This window comes from Sphaeramia orbicularis, chromosome 14, assembly GCF_902148855.1.
Source record: "Sphaeramia orbicularis chromosome 14, fSphaOr1.1, whole genome shotgun sequence".
Taxonomy (NCBI): domain Eukaryota; kingdom Metazoa; phylum Chordata; class Actinopteri; order Kurtiformes; family Apogonidae; genus Sphaeramia; species Sphaeramia orbicularis.
The window spans coordinates 17,524,490-17,548,877 of NC_043970.1; the positions used below are offsets into that span (position 1 = coordinate 17,524,490).

General features: G+C 37.7%; 1 protein-coding gene across 1 annotated transcript in view; it reads left to right on the forward strand.

The window, feature by feature from the left end:
* The first annotated feature begins 492 nt into the window (after positions 1-492).
* Positions 493-24,388, forward strand: part of tmem132e (transmembrane protein 132E) — a 735,885-nt gene continuing 711,989 nt past the window's right edge. The window contains exon 1 of the mRNA XM_030154381.1: positions 493-841. Coding sequence (XP_030010241.1) covers positions 781-841 — 61 coding nt within the window. The 5' untranslated portion in view covers positions 493-780. The remainder of the gene's footprint in view (positions 842-24,388) is intronic.

Here is a 24,388-nt window from a genome sequence, read left to right on the forward strand (position 1 = left end):
CCGCTCAGAATGTGTTTGCACATTTTTGTCTCTTCCGTGGGTTTTAAATATCCGTGACAAGTCGAACCCCAAACGGAACGGAACGGAACACCGTCGACTCCATGATTTACGCAAGGAATTTCATTACAGTATATTTATTTGGACAATGACTAATCATAGCATCACGTTCTGATAATTTTCTTCTTAATATTAATGAAAGTAGTGTACTCCTTTTTTTTTTTCTTTCTTTCTTTCTTTTTTTTTTTTAATTGGGGGTATGCGCGCGGGTTTTGCGGTGTATTTGAGCCAGCGCGCGCGTCATTTCTCCACTGATGCCCATTGATTTATGATTTTAGGGCCATTTATCGGGTCTCGCGCAAAGACTTGGATGCGTTCAGGAACACTGGGTTTCTTCCCGTCTCTGTTCTTTAACTTTGTTCCTCCATGTGGAAAATAAATCGCTGTGTTTTGCCTGGAGAATAATAATAATAATAATAACAATAATAATAATAATAATAATAATAATAATAATAAGAGGAAGAAGAAGCATTTCGTCGGTGCCTTAGGACGCTGAAAAGAGTGGAAGCTGACAATAACATTTTTTTTTTTTTTTTGGAGACGAGATAAGCTCGCGCTGTCACACACTTGCTCTTGCAGACTGATATCCATTGCGATCCATTGCGCAACTTAAGACGAACTGTAAAGAGCATCGACTGGAGGCAAACACCTGCAGAGAGGTTTATTTATTCCATCATCGCCTACTGGAACAACTGGTATTAACACCCGCCTGGGATTTCTACCATGTCAGGTGTACGGGATTGCAGATGGACTCTCCTCATCTGTTTGGCGGCCCTTTCATATGGTGAGTAACCCCCCCCCCTCCTTCCTCTTCCCCCTCTTCCTCTTCCTCCTCTTCATCACCCCCCACCTCTGCCAATCCCGGAGGCTTTTTGGATCATAATTGTGTTGCATAAAAAGTGGTGATGCCAAATTTCTGCAACATGCAACTGCAGAGGTAGCTGCTGTTCTGATTGGTTATTGGTGGAAGATGCATGAACATATTAAAAAAAAAGGGGCAAGAATGTGATTAGCTGCTGTAGGAATATCAAAACCATCAGATAATGTAAAAAAAAACAACAAAAAAACACACATCAACTACCACAAGGTCATTGTAAAGTTACTACTTGTATTAATCATTAATGGAGGGATGTTAGAGGAATAAAAGCAACATGTATAGATGAAAATACCCAAACTTTCATTAGATGACCACACGCTAATCACAACACCTATCTGATAGATAGCAGGATTACAAATATGGAGAAGATAAGAGCTGCCACTGTCAAGACACAACACGGATGCAGTTTCTCACCACAGAAGCTCATATTCGCAATATTTCTCCAAACCGTCTGCCATTTCCTTTTTGGTTTCTTCACATGTCTGCAAAGTCATCTCTTTCAAAGTAGGAGGTGGCTTACACAACAGATAAACCTATCGTTCTGCCTGTCCTACATAAACGGATGTCTGGACAGCAAAGTGTGCAAAATCCAAACCAGACATCCCAAAGATGATTTCCTGACATGTTCCAGTGATCTAGTTGGGCTCCAAAACACTAATCCGTCTTTAATATTCAACTCTTTTTATTGATGCAGCAGTATGTGACATTGTAATGCATGAGTATATGCACTCCTGAGTACTTGCTCCTTACAGTGCAGTGACTGTTTATTTGTTTGTGCTGCTATTTAAAGGTATTCAAATTTACACTTTGAGGTGGAATAAATGCACCGTCTATATACAGCCACACTGAGGCAGGATGCATGTTTTTCCATATTTACTGCATGACCACCCCTTTGACTTTTTTTTTTTTTTTTTTGCAATATCTCCTCTCTCCTACTCATTTTCACTAAATCTTGCCTCAATTTCATTACTGCACAAAAGAAACGCCTACGTGTGCACTAAAGAATATACTCCCCTTGATGGCTTCACCGAGGCTGCGAAGTGAGCGTGCTGCATGCTCAGCCTACACAAATCCCGCTAACGCCTGTGGTCAGCGTTGCTCAGTGCAGGGATACCCACCTTCCTGGACAATGAAGGCGCTGCTGTCACAAGTAATTGCGGTAACAGATTTGGCGCATGGCCGGCTGCCTCTGAGGGAGGGTTCAGAAGCTCTTGGCCTCAGAGACCTGAAGTTCCACAGACAGTGCTGCTTTCACCCTCGCAGTTAAACCCACTCTCTCCTTGTCACAGTCTCATGCTAAGTAAACAATTTGTGGAAATAACTGCAGAGAAATGACAGTCAAACGGCTAAGCACACAATTGGCCAGGTGTGAGATGCAATATCACGGACTTAAGGACTTCGCTCTAGATTCTAAATAGTGTGGCTGTGACTCAATTCTTCTTCTTCTTCTTCTTCTTCTTCTTCTTCTTCTTCTGACCAAGTAGTGGCTGATCCATAAACGTTCAACAAGCTGTGTGGAACGCAATATCACAGACTTAAAGACTTCGCTCTAGATACAAAATAGTGTGGCCTTGACTCATTTCTTCTTCTTCTTCTTCTTCTTCTTCTCCTTCTCACCAAGTACTGGCTGATCCATAAACACTCAACAAGCTGAATATGTTTTCCTAAGAGCTAACTTAAAGTCTTTTTAGAGACAATTCAGAGATTTGTTTCTAAGCACATTAAACATATCTGCTGCTGAGCAAGGTGTTGAACTGTGTAGGTCTGCACTGAATCGTGGAGTTGGAGCGTTGAACTGTTCTTCAGGTGAAATGTGTTCAGGATATTTTGGGCATGTTATAATGGCTCTGTCATGCACTGGAGCTTAGTGGTCAACCGATACTGGATTTTTAAAAGTGGATGTAACAAGGAAAGGTTGATAGCTGATTTACTGGCCGATATCAAATACATTTGGTTAACTTTGCATGTGGAGCTTTAACCAGTGGCTGAATTAAGAATAACTTCTGAATAGGAATGCAAATTATCAATTAATTCATTAATCATTAGTTGGTTGACCTTGTTGATCAATTAACGATTAATTGATAAGCAGTGAGTTTCCTGTGAAGCTGAATTTTTCTTTTAATAGGGTCTATAAGAATAAAAGCTAAATATTGTTTAAATACTTAATGAAATAATCATGTCATGTTTCTTAATGACTGATTTATTGTACCATTGAATACAGTACAGGCAATGACATTTATGGAGTAGAACAAAAGAAGTTCTGCAGAGAAATTCAATAAAATAAATGGATCTGAAGAGGGGCAGTTTAGAAGAAATGGGCATTTCTGACTTTGACACAATGGAGCGAGATTTCAACAAGAGGTTCACGCAGGGGATGGATCTCAAGGAGCCCCCCCCCCCCCCCCCCAATACCGGGCTGATACTGGCCCTGCATATGTATGCGTATTTGGGTATCGTCCTGCCAGCAGGGATGTACCGCTCCCACAAATAGGCAATGTGGGACAAACAGATGGGCCGGTCTGTGTTTCGCTCCACCATGTTCCTAAAGCGATTCTAACTCATCAATGTCACTATCCGGTTCGGTGACTGGCTATCTCGGTCCCAGCTGCAGCGTCGACAAGCCGGTAGCCTTCGGACAGGTGTGGGACCGGGGGTTAGGGTGACTCCCCCTGATATTCAACCTCAGCGATGAAGCCTAGTTTAGGCAGTGGTGCCCCCTACTGTCGATACCACAAATACCACCATAGAAAAGGGCAATTACCTGACAATTATTGTAATTTAATTGAAGCAAATTCTTATTCCGGCTAAAATTTACTTAGGGGGTCAAATGTGTGGCCGTTTTTGTCAAAAAAAAAAAGTTGTAAGAAATGCATAGAACTGTGTTGAAATAATGCTAATAAATTTGTGCACAGACTGCTGATATTATTCGACAGTGGAAGCTATATTTTCAGAAATATTGGATTTTGAATAGCATGTGTATATGAAAACTTTTGCTGGTTGACGGACGTGACATTACCCATGATGATCTGGTCAGTACCAGTACTTTATTAGTAATAAACTTATATACTTACTATTGCTAATTATCCTCTTATTCATAAATGTTAGTATTGTGGATCTAAAACAATAACAGCTGACACAAAAACACAAAATGTGGCAGTGGACGGATGTGACATGGTTGTTACAGATCCCATCATACTGATGCTCACCAGCCATGTCACCGTTTCCACAAATGATCCCTGTGCAAAAACTAGTATCATAATTATTTATTGTATAGTTTATCATCATACTGAAGAATCAATAACAATATAGAATTGTTATTTCTTAATAAAAATGCTTATTATTAGAAAACTGTTGATTTAAAAAGTGACGTGTGACATTCTTAATGTATGTATTGGCGTAACATAAGCAGGATGGATCAGCACCATACTCCATATTGCAACCTGTAAAAATAAGACATGTGATATGTAGTATATAATCTTGTAAGAAAAATTGGGAAATCTAAAAGATGGAATATTTATTTTTCAGGTAAATTCAGTTAAAATATAACTTGGCCATTTGTGACATGAAAATATAGCATTAATTGTGATGAAACTGGACATTTTTGACCTGGAAACATAGTTCATATGACCATCTTCATGTTGCAACAGAACTGAAATCCTGTAAATTTGCATAACTTGCACTTACCAACACAAAGTTCCTTTGGGGATTCACTTATATTGATTTCTTATACACAAAGACAGAAATAAGACCTCTAAGCAAATTTTAGCCGATTGACAGTCGATTTATTGTTTACATCCCTACTTCTGAAGTGAATTCAGGAACAAATTAGCAAGCATGCTGTAGTCTTGAAATGACTAAATCACATAAAAAAGCTACACAAAAAGACAATGGCCTGTCAAAATTTGCCATTTTTAGCCTTTAGTTACCTGGAGGTTGTTGTTCTCTCATGTAGCAAGGAGGCAACAGTAACAGATGGGAGGAAAACGTCAATCCTGCCACCAGACGACTGAAATAGGTGCCCTTATTCCAGCAAAGTGCATCCTGTGAGGCAGACTAGGACTGGAGCACATCTGCCCATACAACACTTCTGGAATTGACCATAACCTTTATCCTATGTACTCTGCATAAAAGTCAAACAAAACATACACCTCTTGAAATGAAACAGATTGGAATGAATGCATTCAGAAAGCAAACACTGCTGTTAACCTTGTGTGAATGGAAATTAACATAAATATGTTTTTACTAGATTCAAAGTATTTCACTTGGTATCAGTCTGTTCAATTATTTAACTTTGTTTAATTTTGCCATAGGTACATTTGTCTGAGCCCTTCTTTTTCCTGCTAAAACTTTGCTTTGTTGTGTTCTTGGTTATTTGCACAGCACAAACTAAAGCTCACTGTAGATTAGATACAACATGCCCATCATTCACTTAAGAACAGCTACTCATTTCCAGAAAACACATTGCATTGGCACCAATCTTAAAACAGTAGAAGCCATATGATTAATTATCCTGAACACAATTATTTACCAAAGTCTGTTCAGCATGTTGGCTAATGAGCAGTTAACATACGAGTGATTAGCATGCTAATAAAAATTTATGCAATTATTATATTCATGTTATGACCTTAATTGCCATAAGAAAGATGTTATACGTATTACATGTAAATAAATCCAGCAGGAGAATATTACAACATACGGGTGTTTATTTAGGTTACTGAGTGCAGAAAGTAGGCAGCTAGCATTAACTCATACATTTTGTGATGGGGCACCACAATACTGTACAAATAAAAAAAATATATCTCAAGGCTCTTTGCAAATCAAGGACAATCCTTTACTTGACTTTATTCAACTTATCTTGGTTTTAGAACCATTACAGTGCATTTCCACTGCAGGTATAGATATCTGTTAGCAAGGCTGATGTCCACAGGGATGCAGTCTCATCATCTTCAATGCAACTGTAGCTATGAGTGATGCAACAATGGTGGATTGTAACTGTTAAAATTCCCAAAATGTTGTTTGCACTTTTTGCGTCTGAAGTAATTGTGTCAACATAAAGCCTGGCTGAAAATTTGCTGTGGTGTTTACATTGGCTTTGTCTTCTGTGTTGCATGATATTGATGTAGTGTTGATTCTGGATTGACCAGTCTGTCATATGCATGATTTTATGTCATGTTTAATTTGGCTTGCTTGGATCCTCAGGGAAGGTGATACTAGATGTATCTGATAATACTTGGTCGTGCTGCTTTCATGTAATAAAAATAGATAAAATGAGCGGTGCCAGGCACAACAAACCCCACCTCTCACATGTATTGTAGCATATTTTGACATATTCAGTATTTGTTAAATATAAAGGTTATATGTGTACCAAGTTTGAAATAAGTTGACACAAAACTGATGTTTTTATAGACATTTGAAATTTCGCCCATTATAAGTAAAAGGGAGAAGAAAAAGATTTAAAAATTAACCAAAAATTTCAAAAACAAGCTATCACTTAGATATTTTTTGCAGAGTGATGTCTAAAATTAATCTCTATATCTGCAACATTTTAAGTAAATTGAGTTAAAATTGATATTTTTTATAGCGATTTGAAATTTTGCCCATTATAAGTAAATGGGAAAGAAAAAGATTTAAAAAATTTATAACAAATTTGAACTTCTACCTACGTTTCCCAAAATGCAATCACATCTATTCAGGGACACTTGTAGAGCTGCAACTGATTAATTGACTAGGTGCTGGAAGTCAATGCAAAAACTCCCGATTCGATTAATCGACTCGAATTGATTGAAGGGAGATATTCTATTGCAGTTTTCCTGAATTGAAGCTTCTTTGTGCGTCACAATAAGCGTCCATGTGAAACACAACAGTGGAACCAATGTTTAACAGCAGGGAAATGAAGGAAACAAAGCTTTGATTCAGGAGAATTGTGGTTGAATGATTTTTTTGGATCACTTTGAGTCGATTAATCAGTTGCAGCTCTAGTCATTTGCAATCTATAAACCCAATTTGGTATGAATTGAAGCAATAGTTTTGCTGCTAAAGTGTTAACAAACAAACAAATAAACAAACCGCACCCCTTCAGGGGGTGGGGTAATCATATGCTAAGTCAAGGATCGCTTAGCTGATACCATTCGTGGGAAAAGCAGAGTAAAGCAAGTGCTGTAATACACATAGTTTGGGCTACATATTAGTCACTGGATATTACTCTGGTTCAGGATTGCTTGGCCTGTGTAAAAAGTGTGTACTGCGCAGTCATCACACTAGATCAGAGCCTAGTTCTGTCAATACTGATCATTTACAAAACGTCCTATTGGAGCTGACACTATAATGTAACAAAAAACTGGAATGTGTTAGCATCGATGTTTCTTTGGCTCATGCTGCTAAACTAACTGGCCATAATGGGTGAAAAAATTGCTTTCTGTTGCACACTGAGAGGAGTAAGGTTGATTTTTGGATTGGTCAGTGTCCTTGGCTCTGAACTGGATCCTGAAGCTCAAACATGCATGTCTGTAGAAGACAAATAAAGGTGATGGATGGGTTGTCTTCCACAGCACTTGGTGTCTCTCAAGTTGCATTACTGCTTCTGCCTCCTGGATTTAATCACCCACCACTGTCAGACTCTATCACACTCCTGTCATTTGTCAAATTCCCTTCAAAAATCTGAATATCAATTTGATAGTGCATCCATTTTTTAGGTTGTGGTGAAATGTGACACTTCAGAGACACGATGGTGAGATTTCTCGTGGGTTCTACCATCAGCAGAAACCCTCCCAATGTTTCAGACCAGAGTAAAGCTGAAACCTTTTTTTATACTTTGCCATTTGTTTTAATCAACTGCTTAGTTTATAATTCATTTTTTCTGGTTTGTGATGAACTCTTTTCATATCACTACTTGAGAAGGACTTTAATAGAAGCCTCACTTGGACTTTGCATCAAGATGCAGTTGTTCCATATAATTGTCCTTAGAGTTTGTCGACCAGAATGATATCAGTACTAATAGGAAAATAGTTTGTTAGAATGTGTGATAGTTTGACTTAAACATATTAAGTGCAAACTGCCAAGAAGACTGGGATATATTTTGGCTGAACAGCACTAATATAAATCTTCCATTGGCCAGTCATGAATTATTGTCATTCATGGATTCAAGTGACACAAAACAAGTAATTTAATATTAACATTAAGTGCATTAACAAACCTGTTTTCAAAAATACCTCATGAATAATATCAACATCAATATCAATAGAGACTGAAATGAAACCTTATCTCGCTGCATTTTTCAGCTGTGTCGTCCTAGTTCCTCTACACATAAGCTAAAACACAGCTGTAGCATTAACCTCAATTTGAAAGTAATGCTGCTTCAATGCCTGGAGGGAGCGTTTGTTCCTTGGCCATTCTTTTCCACTTGAAGGTCAGAGGTCAGGTGCAAAGCAGCATTCCTGGAGCTGATAGGGATTATGTTTTTCTTCTTTTTTTTTTTTTTCTTCTGCAGGAACTTAAGTGTGAGAGGGTGTTTGCTGATAAAGAAGCCATTAATCCTGTTTTTTCTGGTTGCTGACTGTGATAGTTATGTTGATTAATACATCAAGAGAAAATGAATTGGCAAGAGTTCAAGGAAAATGACTAAATGCTTTCCCCTTATCTTGAACTTACAGTACAGTTATTTAAAATTATAGGAGTTTTAAATTGTTAGTGGGACAAATGAAGATGAAACATTGTCGTTAATTAAAAGTTTGACTAAACAGCTGTTAGGCTACATCTGTAATCATTATGACAATGGAGGTGTAACCAGGGCAGGTTGTACTTTGAAATTTATTGTGACATGTATGCGATGACCTGTGTTTAGGTCTGGTACTAAAAATGATACATTTCTACTTGAAAATTGTTTAATTTCATAAGAAATGCCAGTGTTCAATGCATTATTCTGGTTTAAGTAAGTACAAGCCCTTTGTTTGCCCTTTATTGGATCCGATATGATTTACAAATAAAAGTTCTCCATTTTGAGCCTCAATTAATTGAAAATAGTTGTTGTGTAACAAAATATCTATGTTGTAATATATATGAATCGTTTTATTGCTGCTGTAGTCTGTGTTGCATTTCACCGTTGAGTTCATTTGAACTTCCTTATTTGCTATTTTTTATAGTAATGAATCATATTTTATAGGATCATCCTATTTTTGTATTGTCGTGTGAGAAATTCATGAGCTCAGAAAAAGAGGTTTGTTTTTAGCTTTGTGACAATTCAATTCAAGAGGCTAATCCGTAAGGTTAGGGTTTTTAAATAGCTCATTAAGCTTAAGAAGATGAATTTTCTCAAATCCATGGAGGGAGACTTAAGTTTATCATAAACGATCAAAATCATCACATTTAGAGATGCACGGTTTTCACGGGACAGGATGAGGATGAAAAACTGTAACCTGAAAAGAAGCTATTTGTTTTGATTGTATTTAACCTTTATTGTAACCAGGAGAGACTTGTATAAAATGTGTAACAAGGCACGTATAAAATGATGAACGCAATGAACTAGTATACATATTTGAACAAATTAGACAAAACATCTACAGCCTGATATTTCTACCTCCATGGTATTAAAGTCCCTTTAAAAATGTCTAGTGAGACCAGCTCTTTAAGTCTCAGATCATTTTGTAAGCTGTCAGACAAATATAGTTCAGTAAAAATGGCAATATCAGGGTTTTTCCAACCATCCTAGGCATAGTGGCGGCACCCAAGCCATTTAAGTCTATGGGGAGAATATAACAGTTTAATAAATGCAATTGATCCCCAGTAGACAGATAATGGTAATAATAATGGTCCAAAGTCAAGTAGCATTCAGTATTTCACTGAAAAATATAGTTTTCTTGTAGGAGGATCCAAAAAGGACTTCTACATTTCCACACAATAAAAATAAAATACTATGTTGTGTTTGCCTCAGAGATGAAGATGTATAGAGTCTAAAGCTGCATGAAGTGTAATACACGAGTAAAGTGTTAGTACCTCAAATGTGTACTTCATTGCAGTGGACATATTTGGTGACATTCCATCACTGAATGTGTTTAAGTTCATGTGGCTATCTGGATAGAATGCATCATGACTAAGGACTTTCCTTTGAACTAGGTGTGGCAAATGTAGTGATTAAGTACCGCTGATTGCTGGAGGCAGTGTCTGCAGTCAGCTGCATAACACGGCTTGGGAAGCAGTGTTTGCCCAGTCATGGTTTGTATGTATTTGGCAGCTTTCCCAGCATCAGCCTATCTCTGAGAGGAGACACTGGGCGCAGAGCAGACAAAGCGGCAGTGTGACACACCAGCTCACATGTTCTAGCCTAATTAATTTACTTGCGGTGAAATGAAACCTTTTCTCTGTTGCTATGTTTGAAGATGCTCGTGTCATTTATAGCGATGCAGGAAACCCAAATTACATGCAGTAAAATTCTCACTGTCTATCCATATGCATCAACCGCCTGACTGCAAATGAGTCAGTGTTGCTATTTAGTCATTCTGTTTTTGTTTTATATTGTGGTCATGTCAAGATGTTGCACTGTTGTTGGCGCACCTGTCACTTCTGTTTGTGTTCGCATCCATGAAGCATATGGTTTTTATATTTAACTAGAAGCTCTTAGAGGTTGCTTAAAGGAGGGAGCTTTTTGTGGCGTTGCCTTTTGGCATTAGATAATTGTAAGCCTGTTTAGTGCACAGCACCCTTTTGGAAGTCAAGTTTTTTTTTTAATTTTCAGTGACAGATGGGCTCAAGGCTAAAACCAATTTGTGCTCTCTGAGCAGCAGGGTAAGACTGACTGGAAACGACAAGGAAAAATAGCTGTATCCAGAAAGACAGGTCCTTGTTTTACTTGTAGCAGCAGTTCGATGTTTTCCAGGTGGGCCCTCCAGTCTGTTTTAGTAGATTTTCAGCATTAAATCATAGGAAAAGACCATAACAGCATTTTTAGAATAAAAAATACAGTGTTTGAAATCTCTCTGATGCCCAGCATGAATCCTCTGAATGCCCGTAGCTGGATTTTTGCTTCAAGCCCTTGGCTCTGAGGTATTGTGGCTCTGTACTGGCTGTTGTGGAGTGAAATTCTAAGAACATTGTCCTTGATCAGCACTAAAAGGCACCTTTAGTAAACCACTGGTTCTCTCAGACATAGCTGAAAGGCATGCACTTATTTGTCCACAATACTTATGCTAGTGTCCATCTAGTCAGCGATTTCAGATTTGCAATCATTCATTCATAGAAGTTCATGTCTTGGCCAGAGGGGATGGCCTTAATGGCAGTCAATTCACTGTGTTTAATACCCCATCTCATGTTTGAATCTACCTAAAAGCACCGTTTCATAAGAGCTAAGATGATGTAAATATAGTATAACACATATTATCTGCTCTGTGGTTCATGACAATGATGAAGACCACCATTTCTTCTTGTGGTTTGCCATTAAATGTCTCATGTCTGAAAAACCTTAGACCTTTTAACGGTCTATTAGACCTATTCAAGGTTATCAGCATGGCTCCATTAAAAGACTTGATCTATGATAGTTGGGCTGTGTCCACTTAAATCTAATGTAATTTAGATGCCTCAAAAACTATAAGGGCTGAAAAATGTTTTGTCTGTGTCATTGTCATTACATGTTCATGCACTGCCGTCACATTGCGGTGGCATGCTGTGTCAAATCCACTCAACTGCAACCTGGAAATGTGGGCGGAACAGGAGAAGAATATAAAATGGCAGGATTGGCTGCAAAAAAAAGTAGTCTGTAACCCTACAGACAGTACATTAAATGACTTTTTTCTCTCCAAGTCACTTCAGAGCAGTAGTCGCAGCACTCATCTGCTGTTAGGTGAACTGATACTACCAATTTTCTCATTTATAAAACAAAATGCTAAAGTATATGATTAACAATTGTTCCATTTTGTAAACATCCATTACAATTCATGCCCATTTGTTTGAAGAATCCCATATTTAAAAACAGGTCTCCTTCCATGAGCCCATCTGGTCTTTGTTAAATTTTAACACTTTATGATGTGTCTTTATTTTACTGTTTATTCTGTTTATGTCCAAAAATTACAGAATGCCATTTTCTAAATGAATCACCACCTGCTTGTCTGGTGTGTGTTTTGGACAACTGAACATTATACTGAATAATTAGACTGTGTGTGCAAAGTGACAAGAAGAAAAGCTCACTATGGTAACACAGTAAGTGCATTTTATCTACAAGTTAACAGATACTTCTGCATATTTGATTATTGTGTCATTTTATTCTTTGTCTAAATTCACTTTAAAACATGGAACAAAACATACAATTCATGTACAGAATGTGAAGATAAACCTATTGCTCAACGCTAGTTAAAAGGAGAAGAAACAGAAGCGATATGTTTTTCTGTTCATATTCTAAGGGTTTATGTACTATTTTATGAAAAAAAATATGTGCAGACTCTAGATAGATATTAGTTTTGTTTTTTTTTGTTTTTTTTTTAACATGATTTGCTTTTCAGAGGGATTGTACAAATCCTGTTATTAAATAGATAATGTTCACTAATAATAGTACTAATATTTTCTCAGATGACAGAATTCTAAATAAATATTATTTCTGTACTTTACAGATAACATTGCATTATGTTTTTTGGTGCATTGTTTGTAACATTTTGGTCAATTTACAGTTGTGCTGGTCCAGTGTAGGAGCCTAAACCAGTTTGATTTATACAAACCAAACATGTCATTATTCAATTTGTGTCAAATTAAAAAGAGCCAACAATGTCACAGCACTGAATCTAGCTTCTTTTGCATTAGTAATAAGCAACAACGTGATGAGCATAACATTGTTACAGACAAGCATTAACTTCTCATACCCAGAGTCTTCCAGTGTCAGAGAAGTTGGCCCTTCACTCCTGCTTCTTTGCTTAATAATTGGTCGTTGTCAAACCAATTTAGAGATCCATTACTGCCACCTAGAGGTCAGGAGTTGCTACACTGTCATGGGTGCTAACAGGGTCATTTCTTCCAATATGGAGCATAGCAGTCAGACACCCGGTAATAAAATTTGGTATATCAGTTTAGTCTAGAATTTTGACGTCAAAGTTTTTACAGTTGCCTAACCCTATTAATGGTACTATGCTCGAGAGTTTAGAGTCTTTTTAGAGTTCTTTTGCGTTTGTCAGTACTAAAAGGGTTCAGTTAGTCTGTATTTGCTGTTTGCATACCTTGTGCAACTTGATGTTTACTGCTGAATAAATAATTATTCACAAAATGACAGGTTCAGATTAGGGCTGCGCCATTAATCGATTTTAAACCAAAACTGGATTTTTTAACTAGGATGATTTTCAAAAAAGGGAATTGTCAAATCAATCTCTCTTTTGTCTCTGGGCTACCCGCCTCCGGGTTACCATAGGCTCCTCCTAACTGAGAGAGTGGTCTTTCACAGAATTCTGTGTAAGGACCACAGACCTTAAATCTGTGATGGGATCACGGAATCGCCGAAAATCCCATGATGGGCCAATACTAATTACAGATTACAGATTTCTTTATTGTCATTTGACAGCACAGTGTACATACAGCACAGAGTACATCAAATGAGATTTCGATCGATGATTAGGGACATAGGGCTGCCGCAACTGGTGCGCCACCACTGAACCCTTTGCTTTGAAATTTGCAGTGAAGAACACAAGATAATGCAAAGCACAAATATAAGACATCATACAGTTTTCACACAGTACACGTGGACACATGCTGGAATTTTTTCATGGATTCAAAAGGAATTCGGGGGATAGGGTGAAAAAAAACAAGGTTGACAGCAGATGAGATTTGGGGTTGGGGCAAAGGAGAAATGTATGTGTTGTGTATTTGTCTTTGGAATGTGTGGAAAGATAGACACAGAGCTCACTGTATTTAACAACTCGGTGAAGTCCTGCTTTAACGCTTCAGACTGTTGTTTAGCAACATCATTCCATTGCTGTTCGAGAGCTCAGCAAACAGGGGATCCAAAAGTTAAAGTGAGATGAGACACTGCAAGGCCAAAGCAGAGTGGGGGAGGCAGAAAGGCAGGACAGCTCAGAAAACACGTCTGCTCTCTTCAAAGGACTGTCAGGGGAAAAAAAAAAAAAAAAAAAGATGTGACACCAGTGTAAACCGTGGTCCACGTATGGATCCCCCAATTCAAACTGCATGGGGATCACTCATCTTATGTTGTCCACGCATGGAGCCGTACCGTACAATCTTCTTCTGATCCAGGTCCGGGTCACAGGGGCAGCGCAGCCCTGACAGCCCTCTCCCCAGCCACATCCACCAGCTCTGGGGGAATCCCGAGGCATTCCCAGGCCAGGAAACAGTTAGAAACATGTGTCCACTCCCACTCCCTCTCTTCATTCATTGTGACATATTATAATTTAAATACCCAAACTATGCGCAGACAAGAAGCTCCTCCATTTTTGACTTTGAGCTGATTGTGTAGTCTCAGCTGGTTGTACTCCCAATATACTGTGTTCTGTGAAATGTTCATTTCATGTTTGTTTGTATTGTTGTGATTGCAAATTTTCTGCCTGCATCCATGTTTACAAATGGAAAACACAGACTGTGATTTGGGGCACAAGGAAATACATGATTGAGGGCAAAATGAAGTAATGGATGTTCTTCTGTCCTCACCTTATCTATGTCATAGTGCACAGGTTTTACCTCATCCACTGGAAAGACAAGGCGGCACATGTCCTCATAGAGTACGTAAACATCTTGCAGCTTTCCCTCAAAGTGAACTGTAACCTACTGTAACTATGCACAGCAGGGATGCAATCTGTCTTCAGCATTAGGCGATCACATATGTTTGAAATCCTCTACAGTATAAACTTCAACACAGATTGAACAATGTCTTTGATTTGAAATGGCTTCCTTTACTGCCTCTGGTACTGTGAGATGAAGTCGGGAACATTTCTACCTGCTAGAGTTCACATTTGCCTCATAAAAACAGTGAAAATAAGTTGGTGGAGATAGACTATAACATACCGTGTCTAGTCACAGTGAGTGGAATGGCTTCCTCGCGGACGCCCTCTGTGAAAGATGTCAGCTCTGTTGTCAGCCGGGATTTACTTAATCAGGTTTTATCATCCAGATGCAATGGCACCCACTGTGGCACACTCCTTTCTGTCTTTAGGTTTTACAAGGCTGTAATCTGTTTCATCTAATTCTGCCGAACTAATCATGGCACAGCAATACATCTCATGCTTAATAAGTTGCCTCCCCTGACACACTGAGAGAGAATGAGGTTTCTGAACGAAGAAAAGGTTACGCTGATGGTGGCCCATCTAATTCTTTTAAGGGACCTAGATGGAATACAAATTTGAACAGAGGAAATGGTATGTGACATTATGTCCACACATGGCCGATGACACATGTCCTCAAGGGGCAAAATGTTCACTGTTGTACAAGGTGTTTGAAGTGTTGCAGTCAGGATTGTATAACCTCGCCGAAGGTCTTCAAGTGACACAGGTGTAAAGCCTGTGGCACTTTTTGTTTCTAAGGGAACTCTAAGTTTATTAAAACCTACACCGTATCATATCATTCTTTTTATTAGAGCACTGGAACTTTGACTCCCACTGTAGTCAGACAGTATCTAATTAACTCAAATACTTGCTCGAACACTTGCTTTATTACATCTGACCACTGGGTAATGTTTTCACCACCTTTTGTGATAATGTAGTGTTTACAATTCTCAACAAGTTATTTAAAATTTTTGTTTGTTACCCCTTAATGACAGTGATGACTAGAGTTGCACCATCTTCCAGTTTTGCTGATCCAGTCTGGTGCATAAGTCTGATTTATTCAGCAACTGAACCAATATTTATTATGAGAGGTTGTGTCAAATTATAGAGTCCCCTACTTTAGCAAGCTCAGCATCATGCCGCTAAATCCAACTGGTCTTGCATAACTAATAAGCATCATGGTCATGAACATATTACCATATGTTGTATGTTATGTTATTTTAAACAGACTAATGCAGCAGTGACTGACTGTGTGTAATTTATTGATTATATTTCAGCAGAGAGAAGAGACCGTAAAACATATTGTATGTTGCGTTTGTTTCCTAGATAGTCTATATGTTTTTGGATGATGATGAGAGGTGACACAACAATTTTTGTCTCAAATAAATTTAACACAGAATCATAAAAACTTGATATGCTTTGTGACACTGTTGGCAAGAAGGTTAATTTTGCTCAACTGGAAACTTAAACACCCTCCAGCTCATGTAGCTTTACTCAATGATGTTATGGGGCACTTGCAGCTAGAAAAAAGACGATACTCCCTAAAGGACAAAGTAGGCATATTTTATTCAACATGGCAACCATTCATTGACTATTATAAATAACTCATCATAAATAGGTAAAAAAAAAACAAAACAAAACAAAAAAATAAAGAGCATATGACATCCTCCATGTGTGTTTTTTTTTTTTTGGCGGGGGGGGGGGGGGGGGGGGGGTGTGTCCTGTGGTTACTGTTTTCTGTCTGGTTTTTTTTTGGTTTGTTGCGTATGTTATGTGCATTTTTATTTATTCACTCATCTTCCATTTCCCCTTTTGGAAACTTATAGTATATGTGCACATCTCATTGTACCTTGTTTAAAATGTATTTGAAAAACACCAATAAAAAGAGTTTTAAACAATTAAAGGTCCCGTATTATGCAAATCTGACTTTGTGACAGTTTTCTTATAGTAGTGTGTGTTGCAGTAGCCACATTATGAGGTTAGAATTTGAAAACTGTCTGTTTCCTCCCTGCCTTGCTACACCACAGTTTGTCAAAATGCCTGCTCAAACGGCCGAGTTTGATTTGGCTCCGTTTATGACGACATAAGCGGATTTAACTCCTCCCCCTGACTGTGCCCCCACCCTGGCAAAGCGAGCCCCGCCCTGGCAAAGTACCTCTTGGACAACATACATGGCGAAGGCGAGACACGCAAGTTGTGGTGTTGTTGGCTGCACACACCAACACGATAGTTTATTTTTGCTCCCCATTTCCGAGCCTCTCTGTAAAAAGTGTCTGGATTATATCTTTGATGGTCATGTACCAAACAACATTCCCAAACGCTTGTATGTGTGTCCCCGGCATTTCACGGACGAGTGTTTTTTAACATGGGCCCATACAGCTCCGGCTTAGCACAAAGACTCCGAATCCAGAAGGACGCAGTACCAACGCTTCGTGACCCAAGTACAAGTGTGGGAGATGTAAGTTCTTATCATTTTTTTGTATCTTTACTGCATAACCCTACATTACGGATAAGCTGGTGGGTGTTGATGTGTATGTCTAACGTTAGCATGGCAGCTAACATAGCTCGGTTACTGCTGCTAACGTTTGCGTCCCCGTTAACATGCAAGAGCTGATAATATGAAGAGACATTCAACAGAACTACTGTGAACACGGGCCTTTTGTGGTTGGCATCAGTATAGTTAGCATCAAGCTTGTTAGCAGCTGCCTGCATTAGTGGTGGCAGGCGTCTTTCCGTGTCAGGTCCACGAACCCGACACAACACCGCCGTTTTCCGTTGGGGCTCAATCACGCCTCAAGGCAAAGAAAGCCAGTGTTTGGAAAGACGTTCTGTCTGAGACATGTGTATTGTAGACGAGAGAGCCATGGCTTCACAGTCAACATTAGCGCGTAGTACCGCTAGCGGAAGCCGCGTCCTCTCCCAGAGAGGGGAGGGGGAGTGGGCGTGGACAGATGCGTTCATTTGCGTACCCGGAAGCAGGCCCAGAAACGGCCTGTTCTGAGGAGGGCCGGTGAGAGAGACTTTTTCGACCGCTGAAACTCCGAAAAAAGGATGATTTTGGGGCAAACAAACTTAAATACTATGTTTTTGGGCTTCTGAGACCTATATGACGTGACTGAAAAATAGCATAATACGGGACCTTTAAAATAAATAAATTTAACACTGCCCCGATATCGCACAATGCTGGATGTGAAGTGATAAAAAGTGCATTGAAAATGTGAGGTATTGTAATCACTGCAAAAAGTCATGAACTGATCAAGGCGCTGATTTAGCTTCATGTAGCCATACCTTTCTCTTTAGTCATACTTCTTCTTGTCTGTTTGTATTTAGAGGTGGTTGTGTGGGTTAGTGGAAATGCAACATCCAGTGATAAAATCTAGTGCATCCATTTGACCCAGTTATACCTTCACATCATACTGGTTATAATTTTTTTTTTTTTTTACATTGAACCAACCCCACTTGTTCACTTGTTTTGGTAAAAATATAGCTACCAAAAGTTTACCATAGCAATAGTAAAAAATATACATAAATATTATATTAATCTTATCTGAACCTCTGACCTGAAGAACTGATGAGTATGACACACTTTATCCCACTTAAGTTACATGACCAAGGTCACAGTGTTTTCTAGTGCAAGTGTCTAGTCTAATGGGATTCACAAATACATCGTATCATGTTCTTTATCATATTTACTGTGTGAATCTGTGAAATTATAATAATGCGAGTCAGCCTACCGTCAAATTGATCATATATAAGCATCTGTAACAGATTGGATCTGTCTGTATTCCTAGTAAATGTGATGGATATTTAACAGACAAACTTCTCTGTTATTGAATTTTTCTGGATACTGGTCCTTTTTGGCCATTACTAACTTACTACATGCACATACAATGCTAAGATACAGTATAGTGTAACAGAAATTGAACTGTGATAGGTTGAAGCTCATGTTCATAGTAGACGATACTGTAAAAAAAAAAAAAAAAAAAAAAATCATGTACAGATTTTTCAGATTTTAACTGAGGTGTCTTTGGATTGTTACTTTCAAAATACAAAGTAAAATCTTCAGCAATTTACATAAAATTCCATAATTTGGATCAATAGGTGCAAGTGCCTACACTTAGGGTTGCATACGGAATGTGAGCATCAAAAGGAAATTGATGCGAATCATTATCTTCATGAAGTCACTGGAGATGGTATGATGATGTGAGGTATTTTACTTCCTTGGTGGAGGTTTTTGCTCTCTGAATGCTTGCTAGTGTTGAACTTTAAAGGTCCAGAGTTTTCAATTTAGGGGGATTTAGAAGGATCTAACTGCAGAAATGGAATGATATATTTGTAATTATGTTTTCAGTGGTGAATAATCATACACAAATGAGAACCCTTGCATTCTCTTACCAGAGAATGACATTTTTGAAGGAAACAGTGCCCACTCTTTCCCTCCCAGAATGAATAAAACAAGTAGGGGCTGAAATGAAAGATTTGTGGTAACCATTTTTTATTTCATTCAAAACTAAACTCTGAAAATAGGGCAGGGTCATATAGAAAAAAATAAAATGTGCCTGGTGAAGTAGCTAAAGCACAAGTACCACAAATTGGTACGTAAGAGCAGCATTTCAAGTAAAAGTACTTGGTTCCACATTTGATGATCAGAATATTCACAACTATCAAAACATTTTTGGATCTGAAACAAATTTAACTATAATTATCTGCTGTTAACATTTCTCACAGACTTCAGTGTTTACACTGAAAAACATAATATCGCATGTGATATTCAGTTCAGTCTTTCTTCAGATGCCAACTTGGCTGCAGCACAACAGTCAGACAGATAAACATGCAAGAAATAGAGACAATGAAATACACGCAATACAATACTGAGTAGTTAAATATAATAAATGTGTTAGAAACCCACAAAACCAGAAAGAATCTGTCAGGATTCTCTGTAAAAGTGTTATTACTTTTACAGTGGAGATAATGGAGCTTTGAAGTTTCATAATGTAAAAGTCTTAGGACAGCCACTTTAACATCATTACACAGGAAAGATGTGATCTGTGGGAGTGTGCGATGGTCACATACAGTGTGTGTCATTTGCCAGGCAATTAAAGCTGAAGAGATTGGCCAAGTCATAGCTGATGAACCATGTGGTACAGAGGTTAGTTCTTTTATAAAGAATGTGAGATTAGGGCAGTGAGAATAGAGGAAATATGATCAGATTTTGGCTCTTAGCTTATCAGCTTGCGGTTTCCTCTTCTCTTCACAGTGCTGATTCCCCACTGCTACAAATCTGCAAAAGAACTCACAGACAGAATGCTCCAGTCTGGCAACCAGCCTCAGCTTCCTTCTACAATCAGCCAACTCTTAATTCTTCCTGAGCACAATATTGTTTTCAGCCGTGGGATTGCTTTTCCTGCTGCAGTTCACTGACTCTGGCAAATGTTCCCAAAGTTCGTGACTGTTTCTCATTGTCAACACAGCAAAACTAGAAGTGATTTCTCAATAAGTTACATGAAGATGATTCTTCATTACTGCTTGAGTTTAACAATTATATTATTTCTAAGACAGTAGCTGCTGACATAGTATAACGTTACATTTGGGCCTCTACAAACCCTGTAGAGAATTGGTAATTGCAAGTTGAAAAATGTCAACACAGTGTCCACATGACACTAAATCTTCTGGCTGTGGTGTATTTATACTGACAGTAGATACGTGGGGAGGAAAAACAGTCAATACAAGGCATTTTCAGTGTACTTATTTTTAAATTCATAGCTTAAAACAAAATATTGGCATGTTAGCTTTTTATAAGACATTATTCCACTGGAAGTTGTGAGGTTAATTGAAAAATTAAGCTTTTAGTAGCATGCCTCAGTCTTCATCAGCTGATGGTGTCGATTATGCAGATTCTTAATGGAGGGTTGCCAGTCAAGGTGGAAATACTTGATGGAATTTGGTGAAAGCACATGAATAAAGCTAGTTAAGTGCCCTCTGACTTAACTAGTTCTGACTGTTGCTGTATAATCAGTTCATTGTGTTATTCCATTAAAACAAATTTGCACCTTTTCAGTCCAAGTTGTTAATTGTCATTAATTCTATAGACTGTAGTGGCCACTTCGAGCATGCATGCACAAGTCTCCCCACCTGTTTTGTACACCTTTTTAATGAGTTAGTGATGGACAACAAAACACACAGCAGTGCCAGACCATTATCCATCAGCCTGTACTCCAGTCTAACTGAAAAATCAGCCTAACTCAATGACACCGTCCTAGTATTAATGTTAATGGTAATATTACAGTTGTTGTTTTCTTGCTAAATAATACTAGGAGTTTACTTTTTTAATGAAAAGAGTAGCTCCTCCAACATTACACCACCCAGCAAACTTTAACATTAATTATGCTTGTTAGGGCTGGGCTATATGTCACATTAATTCGATTGATCAATGTTTTTCTTTTGGTAAATCATGAAAAAATTTTTAATTGCAAAATCTTCTGGAGAACTTTCTTGCTCAAGAAAAATTTGGAAATACACCCCTTGTGTATCACGTTATATAATTATGAATGTATTTTGTCAGGTACAGTGTATAAATAAATAAATAAATAAATAAATGTATGTATATATATATATATATATATATATATATATATATATATATATATATATATATATATATGTATAATTTTAATAAAGGAAGAGTATATTTTCTCTTCAGTCCACACAGCCAAAAATAATATTGAAAAACATTGAAATGTCATTTCATTCCTTTGTGACTCACCACTAATTCTCTTATTTCAGAAATCATAGTTTATCAGATAATTTGACATCTAATAAGCTCACAATAATAATCAGCTCACAAGTTATGATGTTATCAGATTCTCTGTAAGTGAGTCTATGTTTGTTACAATGACTTACTTCTGCTTACTTTTAGTTTTCTGTTCTGTTTCTTGCTACAGTTGTGTAAAGCAGAGCTGTCAGTTCTTATACCACATGTCCTTTTTCTCCCAAAGTGAAAAATAACTTCATAACAAAGAACTTCACGAAGCAAAAAGAGGACACTGACAGCGTACACATCCTGAACTCTAAGTAAAGGTAGTAAATAAGTAAATGTAAAACGCTGCCAACCGGACAGAAGGTAATTGATACGTATGGAAATAAGCATGATTATAACTATGAAACAAGTGGTGCCAGGCACAACAAACCCTGCCCTTCACAAGTATTGTAGCTTATTTTGGCATTGATCCAGATGATGTCATCGTGTCTATGCATGTGCTAATGTCAGATGTCATGGGATAGACAGCATAGACGAATTTTGGCTATTATAAGTAAATGGAAAAAAAAAAGATTTTAAAAATTCATACAAAGTTTTATACTTTGATCTACTTTTCCCAAAATGTAACCACATCTATTTTGGGTCACTGGCAATCTGTAAACCCAGTTTGGTATGAATTCAACCAATAGTTTTGCTGCTAGAGTGTTAACAACCAACCAACCAAAGAAATAAACCGAACCAAAAGCAATACCCCTTGCCTCCTCTTCGGGGATGGGTTGAAAATCAATGTATGTGCAGTTTGAGGGAAAATAGCTCAACAGATAGAACATCAGGGTTTTCATTTGAGAAGCTTAATATTGGCTATTGGCCGCTGTTGGAGCCAGCTGTTAAAGTAGCTTGTAAAATAACCTAAATCATACTGGTTCTATCTATTTCTAGTTGGGAATGGGACCATTACAATAAAAAACAAAAAGGAAAGAAACTTGAAAAAGATTCGTAATAATGTTAATCAGTCTCTAAAAATCTACTGGTTCTGCACAGAGTGGCGAATGTATTCTCCAGTTTGTCTCCAAAATAAGGCTGGAATCAACTGGTAATGTTTTTCATGGAGGAGGAGAGTGTGGGGGGAGTGTGCATCTCAGCTGCACATACAGTTTCAGCCTTAGTCATATTGATTTAACACAAGAAAACAAATGCTCTCCAAATTAGGCCACCCTTACATTGACTGCACTGGATTTGCCTGACTTCAATGATCATGTTGTGTACAAAACCCCAGACAAAAACAGTCCTCATCTTGTCATGTTTAATACAAACACACTTGTTGTTGGTGACAAAAGGACTCACTAAGCCCTCAAATCCAGGCAGAAAACAACACTGAACAGTGACAAGAATTACAAATTCTTTCTGGACCTTGGCATTATTTACTGTGGAAATGTATTCTATCTGAAATGTCAACAATTGATTTTCCTTTATCTAGTCTTAGGACTTCAGTGACAATCTGATACTGAAATTGAAAATGAAACATTGAAACTTTCAGTCTTTCTCCAGCCCATAAACTGTATGAAACTTGAAAAAAAAAAAAAATCATTAGAACTCCAATAAAATCACTGGCATTAATCCATTTTTGTCCAACAGTCATAGCTCAGTAATGATGATCCTTTTTTGTTCTGTATATGTTATATATTTTGCATGATATTTTCAAATATCGTAGTCAAGTCAGTACCATAACTACTGCTTTTACTTTTTCTATTTACTCTCCATTCTTTTCTGTTTGTATAATCTTGTGTATAATGGATATGTTGTTGTTGTTATGTTGTTTTGATTTTGTTCTAATACTCTATACAGTGGCCTTGAGAGTTTTGAAAGGTGCTTTTAAATAAGATAATACGATTTTCATTATTAACCAAACAAAATGGACATCCTCAGTTAAACGTTAGGCTAACTGCTATAAATTTACACTGGTAAACTATTAGGAAATTTAAGTTATGTGATCAAATGCGTGTAATGTCATATAGTGTTTTTTTTAAAATAACTATTGAGTTTTCCAAATATTTAATGTGACCTCTGATTCTAAATAGCCACATAAAAGCAGTAACAAAATCAGCTTTTTATCATTTTCATCTTATAAGTATGTCTGAATAATAACATACCAGTGTCAAAAGCTGACCCAAGCGGCCTCATTCATGCTTTCACCTCTAACAGAGTTTACTACTGCAATGACCTTTTGCTGTGACTCCCTAACATCACCATCAGAAAGCTTATGTTTATTCAAAATGCAGCTCCTAAAAGCTCAACTCTAGTCTAATTTGTACTTATGCCTACAATTAGTGATAATTTATTACATAATTTGGGAGCATTCATGCAATTTACAAAATGCAGATGCTATTTCATGATGTAATGTCTTGGCATAATAGCAAAAACACTGAATACTTAGTTTTACTGTAAGTGGACTGAAACATGTTCATGTGCAGCTCAATGTGCAATAAGTTCTGAAATATAACAGTTCTGTAGAGAAACCGCTCAGAATCTGGCTATATGTGTGTCATTTAGGCCACCTTAGAATTGGACAGTTAAAGTGCCTGCAGGCGGGTTTCCAAAATATAATGGCTACTGTTAGTCTGCTGTAATAGAATTAAATATTATGCTGTGACTTAACTTAGATCTATACTTTTGACTGTGCTCTGTGTTCTTCAAAAATATCCCCTTTTCCTACCCTACAGCACACTGCCAAATTGAACAATACCCACTCTAATCACTTATTTTATTAGGTTACATAGACTTTGAGAGAGAAGGACTCCCTGCCTCTTATAATAGACTATAGTGTGTTCGGTTGGGTCTAAAAGAAATTGTAATAATTTTCCAATCAGTGTAGGAAAGAGGATTTAACAGCACAAAAAGCTCAAGGAAGCTGCAAGCTCTACCACATTTTAGCTTTGGGCTGTGCTAGTTTTAGGCTAACAT